The sequence below is a fragment of the Macrobrachium nipponense genome, chromosome 12, assembly GCF_015104395.2.
Source record: "Macrobrachium nipponense isolate FS-2020 chromosome 12, ASM1510439v2, whole genome shotgun sequence".
Lineage (NCBI taxonomy): Eukaryota > Metazoa > Arthropoda > Malacostraca > Decapoda > Palaemonidae > Macrobrachium > Macrobrachium nipponense.
The window spans coordinates 83,385,240-83,397,517 of record NC_087205.1 but is presented as its reverse complement, the minus strand read 5'-3'; the positions used below and the strand labels follow the sequence as shown (position 1 = coordinate 83,397,517).

Genomic DNA, 12,278 nt, shown 5'->3' with positions numbered 1-12,278 from the left:
ACCGGTAAAAATAAACTAAAACAGAAAATTTTTTGTGCCACATGATACCAATATGCAGTTCAGCTGAAGTTGGTGATTTGAAGTGGATCTCTCTCTCTCTCTCTCTCTCTCTCTCTCTCTCTCTCTCTGTTCAAGTATAGGTATTCATTAATGCGTTATGTATTTTAATGGATTTCGTATCCAAATGTACTTTTACGAAAAAGTGGTTATTTATCTGACCTCCAGCACGAGGTAACTTTTGCGTAGACGTGATTTCCTTGCCTCGTCTTTTCTCGTCGGTTCGGTCAGTAGAACGAACTTCTGGAATACTTGGCGGTTAAATGCCACAATGAGAAAAACAAGAGAGTCAGACGCAACGTTGTTTTGGGAGGCATTTTCTTATATAAATAATAAAAATAATATACATCGCGTTTCCGCATCAGACTATTGTGTTGAAGGAAGAATTCTCCATAAAGAAATGGTCACCAGAGCACTACACTATCGTCTGTATGTTTTTGATAAATTGTTCGTAATCAAGCACTTAGGTTTTTCTTGCAGACTTTGTTGAAATACGTACACAATATCTTAGATGTACTGTTTTCTTGTAGACTCGGTTGAAATACGTACACAGTATCTTAGTTGTGCTGCTTTTCTCTACAGGGCAAATTTTCATAGTGCTGTTTATGATTCATATTCTCGATGGTCACGGCTCAAAACATTGCTTGGAAAAGGGTAAATATTTTTTGGTACTAACATTAACTTTTATCACGTTATTAATTCAACAACCTAAGAATAAACAGCGTGGAAGTCACATTCAGAGACTGCAACACCAAAGGAGAGCGATTTTATTACTAATCATAATCCTTTCTGTTGGCAGTCGTAAATCCATAAAAGTAATAGCAATATATTTCGAATGTAAATTGTGAGAATATTTTCTTAGAGAACTACAGTGACAATTTGCCCCACACGAGAAAACATAAATAATTATATTAATTCAACATAATTTTTAAACAATTTTGTGAGGTGTTGCAGAATTGCACATGAAATAACCCATCTTAGTTAATACAAGTGTCTATATGGTCCTTAAACAGGATGAACAAAGTCGGATTTCAAGCCGCGCTGCCACACGTCGTCGCTTAAATCAGGCTTCCAAGGTCTGGTGGAACATTACAGGTACTAACGAATGTTAGACACAACGTTTTATCTTTTCCTTTTCATATTTTTGTGGGCGGGCGAAGGGCTGAGGCATAGCACAGACACGTACCAGAAATGACCGAAAGTTTTTGAGTGAAGAGAACGATTCCTGCACATGAGGAGAAACCACGACATTTCCATAAGATGAGAGCAGCAGGGGCCAGAGAACTAGATTCCTTCTCGACATTGTTTCCCTCCGGGCTTTTCAGGCCAGTGTGTAAAGAGCCATTCTTTCTTCCAGTAGGCAATTAGGTTACGGTAGCATTTCCTGCATAATACCGTGTCTTGCTGTCTGACTTGTGTTGTCACAATAGAGTACAGGTACAGAACACTTGGGTTATTCTTCCTTATTACTGTATTGGCACTGTGGAATCTTTATTTTCTCTTTTCTTTCCGTTTTTATTAATACGGCGGTGGCGAGTTGCTATTTTTGGAGCAATCACTTCTGCGGTTGATGCCAGGATGATGACAGATCTTTCATATATCTCTGTACAGGCTCACTTCTCCGAGACATTACGAAAATTAAAATAATAAATACTTTTCCCTGATTCTTCTAACGTGCTCTGTGTTACAATGGCAGCAAAATAAGCTTTTTCTCTTATCACTTATTTACCAATTAAACTAGGCAATGTGTCGCCTTGCGAGAAAAAATAAATAAAGAAATTAGATTTAACGAAATACGCGAGTTCTCTGTAGATCACCCGCTTTTCCCCCTTTCTTTATTTATTCATTTTTCTTTATATTTTTTGCCTTCTGTAGTTTGTTCACTTATCAAATTGCAGGCTTAGAACTTGATGGTTTTTCGTTGAGCGCAACACAATTATGGTGTCGTTGGGATCGGGGATATCTTAGTAGAAATATTTGGAGAGAGAGAGAGAGAGATTATTAAAGGTTAATGGAACTGGTGTTACGGTTCTCATAGTAAACTTTTTTTCTTTTTTTGGCCATAATTGTCACAAGGAACGGAACGGGGAAAGTCCTTCATTGAGGGACGAACCCTTCATCAAGGCATTACAGTGCGGCCTTGGGGGGCGCGAAGTCGTAGCTCTTTTTTAGCCGACAACGGCGTGCAGGATTGCATTTTTGGCGGTGACCTTATCCGGAGAAATGTTAGAAAGAAACAATCCGAAGTAATCAGTTTAAACCGTTTAATTGTTACCGGACGGTTTATTGCCTTTTTCTGCAATTGCGATTTATGATTTATTTTTTTTATTTTTTTGCAACGGGTTGGCGGAGTCAGGCGTCATGTATAGCGGATTTTGTGTCCAGGGTTGAGTTTACTGCAGGAAGCACAGTAAGGCAGTCGTCCGGTTTTATTGCAGCTCCGATCTGCGAAGGCCCAACCAATCCCGGAAAACTATAGTCTCTGACGAAACTTGGAAACCTGGCGATGCTAATGCAGATGAGGATTGAATCTGGATTGCTCGTGGTAACAGAGATGGCTTTAATGAGGTTCATCCCGTCTTTGATAGCAAATCTCGCCGGAAAGGGGACTCCGAGACCTTATAAGTTAATGATCCATTCCGCTCTGAGGTCGTCCAGGTTAGCGCGAGCAGAGTCTGATGCAAGAAATTCAATGAGGTAAGTCACAGGCCACGGCAATAAAGTCATTCTGGGTCTGCCATGTGTGTGTTTCAAAGTTATGTAACTAGGTATACACTTGTTTTTGTGTAATATTTATGCATCAACTTCGGGAATATAAGATATAAAATGATTTCCAATCCACTGTTTTAGTATCGAGTCTCTCTCATCTGGCAGATTGATTGCATGTTAAGGTGTTAAAAGCTGGCGTTATATTAGTGAAACTCACTCAGTCCAACTCAACTTAAAATGCTTCAACCATCGCCTTCAGTCTTCTGGTACAAATCTCATCATTATCACCATATAGCCGTTACTGTCATTGCTAAGAACAGATTACCAAATTACCACCCCCCCCGCTTGAGTAATTTGTATTTTCTTAAAAGTAAGTAAACTAATACATTTGTGACGTCTGTATTTGAGGTTTTTACGGAGATTCGTATATATTATATATGTGTATATAATAATATATAATATATATATATAATATTTAGGTTTAATGTCATTTATACTTATTATATTTTATTATATACTTTTTATATACTTATTATGTTATATTTATACTATATTTATTTATTAAAGTTATTTGTTATTATATGATATTATAATTATATTATTAGTATATGTTTTTTGTATATTAATATATTTATTTTTATATATATGTTATATATATATATATATATATATATATTGTCTTATATATTCTATACATATATTATCTATTCTTATCTATATTCTTATATAGTCTATATATCGGTTATACATATAATAATAAATTTAGTGCGTTTAGGGATTTATGCATTAATATATATTGTTAATGTAATTTGTAGGACAAAAGTAATGTGAATAGTTTAGTTTGAATACTATTGTTTATTTATAGTAAGATCGTAAGCGCTCTCTTTACCTCGTTACATTTTGAATTTGATTTTATTTCGAAATTGCGTTTAATATTTTCTTTGTTCCGGTGTCGATGACCATCGTTGCTACTATGACGCCGATGAATTTTTCTCAGCCAAATTTCGAAGTCTTATAACAGGTCATACTCGTTATCGAGTAGCTGTAACTTAAGCTCATTGTATTGTAAGATTAACGTAACCGTTACAGCCTTAAGGACAGTCATAGTGATTTTAAGTAGAGGTGGTGTTATTTTCTTAATATTATTTGGCAGACGAACCTTCCAGATTGATTGACAAGTCTCTTGAGTGCTTTGCAGTCTAAAAACAGAATTTGTGGGTTTGCACGATGTTTTGATTGAGTAAACACAAATACTGTCTGCAAGTATATCGTAATTTTACTTAAGCTTCGATGAAACGATTAGTAATGGCTAATTACGCTTCATGCAATTAACGTTTCATGCAATTAAAGTTTCAATTACGAGGAGTAATTGAAAATTATGTCGTTCAACTTATTATTTACTAAGATAAACTTTTGCATAAGATACCTCGTAAGTTACGTTTAAAAGTGTTGTTATTTTGGCTCATATTGTCATGTTTGTATTCTTACTTAAAGGGAATTTAATAATGATTACAGCTGTACACACACATATATCCTATAGTGTATTCCTAGACAAAACAAAGCTGAAGTACTGAAAAACTCAAGCTTATATTCATTTATCATATTGTGTTTAAGCATACCTGCATGTTTACATAAGCACGTATACGGCACAGCCCTGCATTACGTAATGCGGTGTGCGTATGTGTATCTGGGTAGATGTGTATATGGATGGATGTGTCTGTAGGTAGGTTCTGTAAGTGCCACCGCGCGAGGGAAAAAAATATTGTATCTGAAAATCAGCTGAGACACTCCGACGCTTTTTCAGCCAGTACCTTGATCTCTCTCCCCCCGAAGGATTACTCTGTGGGATACCTAAATAATTGAGAGATATTTGAAGTGTCGGTTTAACTGTACCTGCTCCAAGAGGAAATAATGAAGAAGAGTGGAAAAAATGCGAACTTGGGGAGGAGGAGGAGGAGGAGAAGAGAATTGTCCGTAAAGTGACAGGACTTGTGAAAGAGGTGGCCCGAGGGAAGTCGTTGCCAATAAATACCAGATGGAAGCTTCAAGGAGAAAGAACTAGCGATTAGTGGCTTATATCGAGGACAGGGTTTCTTAGTGCAGGTTGGCTCTTTGGGATGTGGTCACCTGACACAACGGTGAAAAGAAAAGCGAGTTAATAGAAATGTGAGAAGAATGACTCTGTAGCAAGGTTAAGAATGCAATGAAGTGAATGAGTAAGAAAAGAAAAAAAGAGAAAATAACGAAAATTGGAAATTGTCTGAATTTTACTGAACATGGAAGAATAAGGAGAATTAAATCGAGGATAACAGGGGACAGTGCGAATGTAAATCAGTTACATTTTGTGTAAATGTGAATATGGCTGATAAAACTCGGAGGTGACACCAAATTCAGTTATCAAGTAGGGAATATGACAGATCTGAAAAGAGAAAGAAAAATTTAGGAGAAATAGAAAGAAAAGACGCCAAACCTAGAGACAAGGCTGAGCAGGAGTGTAGGGGTGTGGGGGGGAAAGATGACTTGAGAGTGACTTGTGGCGAGTCGTCCTGATTGCTTTTGCAACTCCCGTTAGTTCTTGACTTGCGATGGATAACCGTGAGAATTCGAGTCTGATAGGTTTGGTGTTGTTGAGATCCGCAGGAAGGGAGTCAGTGTGTCTCTCTCCCCAAGCCTTATTGAGAGATCGTGTGTTTGTGAAACTAGGCGACTGGGCCACTAGAAGTCTTAGAGAATGACGCAGAAGGCGTAACATATATCTGACGTTACGTTAAACGATGACATGAGATAATGTGTTATTGAATTGTATATAATTCCTCTTGAATTTCATGCCTTGGATTGGTATGTAACTATATGTATATATATATATATATATATATATATATATGTATATATATATATAAATATTATATATGTATATATGTATGTATATGTATATATGTATGTATATATATTATATGTATATATAATTTATTTTGGGGCAAGTGCCAGAGATGGCCAGGTAAATGTGGGTACCTATTGGCTGTGCTTTTATGTGGTAGACTTTATTTTAATCCTCCCAACAAATTCAAGACTTTGGCTGTTCTATTTCTGTATGGTGGTTGGGCGTCTGTGCCACAATTGGATGACCCGTGTCCGGACGAGGAGGAAATGGGCGTTATCCCTAAAATCCTGAAGGCATCTGTTAACCTTAGCAGTTGTTAGACGACTGTTTGAGGTCGCAGCTAGGGTGGAGAGAAAATGAGAAACAAAGAGAGAGAGAGAGAGAGAGAGAGAGAGAGAGAGAGAAGAGAGAGAAAACACACGTGACTATTGCCCTGTGAAAATTATTTTTTACTATCAGAACTTGAGATCCTCGACAAGGTATTCTCAATACCATTGGAGTAAAATCATTCATTAGAGTCTGTGTCAAATCTTTCATTCGCAAGACCAAATAACCAACACTGCTCTCCAGCATATAATTCCAAGGGTAATCTTACATCTGATGAAATATGAATTTCAGTGTAAAATTTGACATTTTAGCATTGTTTCAACGTTGGGGAGAACGACCGTGTACGTAGAGAAGCTGTGAACATGTATTCTCATGTTGGAGGTTTTTGTTTTCCTTGTGAACGCGATGTTCCCAGGACGTCGAACACCGATTCCCACGCGCGCCTGGTAGCATTGCTAAAGAATCCTTGCCTTGTTCCGTCTCCTTCACCTCCTGGTACGTGCGTGGCGCACTGATGCTGTTGATTGCTGTATAGGCCCCCTTTTTTTGACAGTGCTGTATTGATTGTTGAGTTTGTTTTCCGCAAATCGGGGAATCCTCGGTAGGTAACGGGATCTTGTGGGATAAGACGGAATTGCTTCCCGGTTTCGCTGTCTATTTTCTTGAGAAACAGTTCTTTGTATTTGTTCCGTAGCTTGTCTCCCAGCGATAACCAGTTTGTTATTTAAGATCACGAATCAGACTTGTTTTTTGTATTAATTGAAAACTTTTTATGATCTTAATCTACCTGAAGTCTATTCGTGTTTGATTTTTTCCACTCCATTAGTGCTCTCTCTCTCTCTCTCTCTCTCTCTCTCTCTCTCTCTCTCTCTCTCTCTCTCTCTCTCTCTCTCTCTCTCTCTCTCTCTTTTATAGGTTATTATAGTAAAGGTAGAACTTGAGAAAATATGAATCGTCGAACGGATCATTAATCAAGCAACCTTACCAGTGAACTCTCAAGCCTCACATCATTTCGTATCTGTGGACTAATACACACGAGTTATGTATGAAAATGAATAATGCATAAAAGGTCAATATTTGTTGGAAGTCTTTCATTACAATCGCCTTTTCTCTTTTGCAGGAGCAGCAGAGGTCATACGCCCAGGCCGCCCTCGCGGCACAAGCCAAGGTGAGATAAAAGTTTGAAGTTTGTCGAAACTGTAGGCTGACTTAAACTGTTGAGCACAGTTTCTCAGCTGTTTCCCATCGTTTATAACTACTGGCACAAGGCCAGATTAATTTAACAAAAACAGGTATACCTTACATTACCAGAACAGTAACACGTATCCCATTCTTAGTATTTCTCAATATAATGGATTAGTAAATTATGACATTTATTGTCAGTTGATACTACAAACGATACAGCCGGTCGATTTAAATCGTAATGAATTTCATATACGGTTCATAACCATTAATTTATATTATGATACGTCACGCGTGTGAAACTGAAGTCACTCTCTGAACTACCCTTTGAAACCCCTTCTTCGAAACCCATGCATGAATGGTCATAATATTGTTTTGTCATTGTGACACATTCTCCATGTTAATTGGCATCAAGGAATTTTTTTCTCCTTGAGGGAAAATACAGATACAAATAGTGGCAATTTCGTCAACATGAATAAACTGATAAATAATTGAGAATTAGACAAGTCACTACATTGCTCTTATATTTATGGTAATTCACGTTTTGATAGGCTTTATTCTTTCTGATTCTAATTCATCCTTATCGTTATTCTCATATAAAATTATGAGATAGCGTTATTACATAGATTTAGGATGACTATGCTACTGGCACAGATATATTGTTTATGAATGAGTCTTCGATTATGTTCACTCAAGAGTTTTTAGTGCAGGCTGAAGCTATGTAGCCAATGCAACAAGGGCCAATAGAAGTGAGATATTATTTGTCACAAGCTTTCTTTTTTTTTCGCCACGAAGGTTATAGTTTTGATTGGGATACAGAAGGGATCATAAGGGAACAAAAAATAAATGGAAAATCCAGTACGAGGTCAAATCAGGGTTATGCCTGCCAAGTGACTTTATACGAAACTGTGATGAGTTCTCTTTCCTTTTCCTGTAAATGATGCTGCATCATTTTTAGGGCCAACTTTGGACATATTTTTTCATATCTTCAGATCTGATGTTTTGTTGAAAGAACGCCGAATGACGGTGTTTTTTTTTTATTTTATTTATTTCTGTAGTACGCGTTTTCATATGAAGGTTCTTCATCTCTTTTAGAAGTTCAGGTAATGGAAAATGTTGTATTTCTATTTTTTTATGTCAAATTACTGTATTTTATGCAGCGGTAAACTAAACGTATTAAATTCTCACTTTTATTCGCATCTGCCTGAATATTTCCTCACATCATTCTGCTGCACTAACCAAACATTTGAGTGTCAGTATAGATGCAGTATCAACCAGATACTGTACATTTGTACATTTTATTTTAAATCCGCAGTTCGTATAAAGAAAAAATAATAAAAAACAACTCGCAGATTGGAAAATGTTCTGGCCAGAGTCGTGTAATTATACTTGCAAGAAACTGTCCCTCTGGCTAAGAGAAGAAAGGAATGTGTTTCTCAACCTTATGGCATCGTTGTCGTCACTTAATGACCAGGGAATGTTTGTTATGTAATGCCAACTAATTAGAGGACGTTTTGCAAAACCCAACGAACGGGAAAAAACGAAATAATGTCAACAGAGAGCTGGACGGTAAAGTTCAGGTTCCTTTGATTTTCGATATATTGATCGGCATTTAACAGACATTCTGATCTAACAACACATTTTTGTTTTTAGTTTACTGTTATTTTTATTTATACATTTTTTCCTCTGATTGCAGCTAAGAGCCTACAGGCTCTCGGCCATTTCACAGCAACAACTGCACCAACAACAGCAACAGCAGCAACAGCCGTTGCCCTCAAAGGTAAGTGAAGCAGATTGTTTTTCGAGGTATTTTAATTATAAGCTATATTTACTGAAGTTGGAGGGAACAAAACGCTGAATATATATGCTTGCTGTTAGATGTGTGTCATGTACTATACTTCTGCAAATATAATTGGTTATAAGGAAGCATTTTTATATATATATATATATATATATATATATATATATATATATATATATATATATATATATTTGCTTATGTATTATATTCTTACGGCATATCGTATTTTTGTGGTTTATTCGGTGTCTATAATAGTTTGTCATGTATGGTTTTCATTGTTATTTCGTTCGCTAAAACCGAACTTTTCTCTTGATTAAGAATGTAAGTTTTTGTAAGGCGCGTTTGAGCGGGTACAGAATCCCTTTACGTATTCTTTCTTTGAAAATAAGAAAAAAAGATATATTTTTTTCTTTAAGGAAGATTGCTCGCGAATTAATGCAATGACACATTTTTTCGATTATTGATATTATGAACAGTATTCGTAATAGTATCAAGTCTAAAAGAAAAGTGGGTTTAGTTAGTAGTTAGATGGGCGAATTTCAATGAATACTAGTCAACAAGGCATTCGCTGAACCGCAGAATTCTTGCTTATTGAAATCAAGCCAATTTGGACATGTTTAGAAATTGGATGGGTGACGAATTCGTATTGCCGGATGCCACTCGAGATACAAGTTCTCTGGACCATCTGTTGGAACATGGAGCTAAAATCAGTGCCTAGAAACTTGCAAAGTACCATTGCACTCTGGGGTAAGCAGCAACCGGCCACAGTGGGAGATTCCAAGAGAATACTGTGAGTATAAAAAAAAAAAGTCTGAAGGATAACTGGCACTATTGTAAATTCTGTCACGTTCCTTCTGTGTTGGTGTCAACGGTCGACGTTTTTTTTGCCTTGAAAAAAGACGCATTTTTGTATTTTCCGCTTGACAGTTACGAAGAGCTTCTCAAATTCTCTGTTGGCTTTTTCTGAATTTATATTGACGATCATGTGGTTATCGAAATGTCATCAATTAAGTTTTATTTTGTAGTAAGATTTCTCTCACTTGCTCTCAGACGCCCTACAGCAACAATAAACGTATGTGCGCTGTATAATTATGTCATAAATTGTTGTGTATGTATGAGTTTAGAGAGAGAGAGAGAGGGGGGGAGGGTGAGAAAGAGAGAATGGCATCCAACATTCCTTGAGTAATGTAAACCACTCTGTTCACCTTGTTAATGAAAGTATGAAAATGACATGCAAGTATGCTAACAAAAACCTTCTAGGGCAAGGCTCTAGTTAACTCGCCCTTGTTTTAGAAGCAAGGTTCCTTTAATACGTTCATATTCAAGTCATACCAAAACGGGCGACATAACCACTTGCTTTTGTTTGGTTTTGCGCCTTATAATGTACTTGCTTTAAACACACAAACACACACACACACACACACACACACATACACACACACACACACACACACACACACACATATATATATATATATATATATATATATATATATATATATAAGAGGACGTAAGCTTGTAAATGTGTACCAGATGGTAACAAAACGGCGTTATATTTCTGGTACTGTCCCCATGTTCTTCCTGATAATCATTATATGACAAGTAGAGAAAATACTAGAATTTTATCACTTGGCTATTTTTCTTTTATGTTATTTATGTTGACTATTCTTTCATTTTTCCCTGCGTTATGTTTTTCAACGATATATATATATATATATATATATATATATATATATATATATATAGTTATATTATATATGTATATTATATATATATATGTGTGTGTGTGTCTGTGTGTTATCTGTGTGTATATATGATTGTGTGTAGTAGTGCCTGTAAACTAGTATCTCGCCTGTGTAACAGATCACAAGCAAAGACGTAGGCAGGTTCGGGTAGGCTTAATCACACGGTGTTCGACCTTAGAGAAGTAGAATTTGTCAATGAAAAAGTTTAAGCGTACCGTTGACTGGCAGAAGAAATTTCAAAACAATGAAACTTTAGTTCTTCTCCTGTTGCTGGGCATGACGCAGCCAAAAAGAAAAATTTGTCCAATCACATTTAGCTCTCTCTCTCTCTCTCTCTCTCTCTCTCTCCAGTCTGTCATGTTTTTTGCGTAGCAGGGTAATTGACTTTAAGTCGGTTGTTTGACTCGGAACTTAATGGCACGGGTTCTGAAGGCTGTGATTGCTGAAAATGAAACTGAAGCCATCACTCAATTTTTTTCTCGTCTTCCACGACTCCGATCTTTCTTTGTCTTTCTTTTTGTTCTCTCTTTTTTCCCTTAAGAGGCACTAGGTTTATGTAATGATATATCTCTAGTTTTCACCAGCGATGATGGCATTATTACGGTCCTCCCGGATGAGCTTTATTAGTTGGAAGCAATTAGTTAAATGTCAAAAGGTTTCCTCAACGGTTTAGTTCCTCGTCCTGTGAGATTTTTTGGAGACGATTTTTTCCACAGTTCCGTTAATTGATTTAGTAAGGTTAAGTTGATTTAGAAAATCGAAAGTCCTTCTGATGTTAGAGGAAAAAATACATACCAGTGTTCTATCTATTTACTTACGAATTTATCTATCTGATGTAGGTTCGTTTGTGTATATGTATATATGAGTCATATCACACTACCGTGATTCATAGACATGCATTAAGCTACAAATGTCCTTTAATATCTAATTCGCTCGTACCTCGGAATTAATGTTTTCATATATGTTCGATGGTTCGCGCCAGTGAGCCGACAAATTTCTTATCGACTAAAAATTCCCTCTCGGTTAACATATATGAAAATATATTAATTCCAAGGTATAGCGCGTTAGATATTAAAGGACATTTGTAGCTCGATTAGTATATATAATATATATATAATATATTATATATATATATTATTATATATATATATATGTGTGTGTGTGGTGTGGGTGTGTGTGTTGTGTGTGGTGTGTGTGTGTGTTTGTGTGTGTGGTGTGTGTGTATGCTAGGTTCTTTAAAGTTTACACATTTTTACAGCAATTGAGCGGTAAGGGAACAATAGTAAAAAGTACAATATACGAAACGTACCTCTAGTTTTGTTTTTATTGCCTGTGTGTGTTTTAAAAATTCAAATTATATGTATTTTTTTTATAATTTTACGGTATTGCCTTTATTTTGTCCTCGAAACATAATTGAAGAACTGGGATTCGGACAAGTAGTTTGAGCGCAGTAACAAAGACGGTTGCAGTTTCTTATGCGCCATTGTTAAGGGTTTATATATATATGCATAAGACTCTTGGACTGCTGTTAAAGAATGGTTTATGGAAATACTGGTAAAGGCAAGAAGAAGAAGAG

The 12,278-nt window shown here is 36.3% G+C and overlaps 1 protein-coding gene across 1 annotated transcript in view; it reads left to right on the top strand.

The window, feature by feature from the left end:
- LOC135224619 (mucin-2-like) overlaps window positions 1-12,278 on the top strand; it is a 209,043-nt gene that overhangs the window by 56,305 nt on the left and 140,460 nt on the right. The window contains 2 exon segments of the mRNA XM_064263806.1: window positions 7,095-7,142; window positions 8,853-8,936. Coding sequence (XP_064119876.1) covers window positions 7,095-7,142; window positions 8,853-8,936 — 132 coding nt within the window.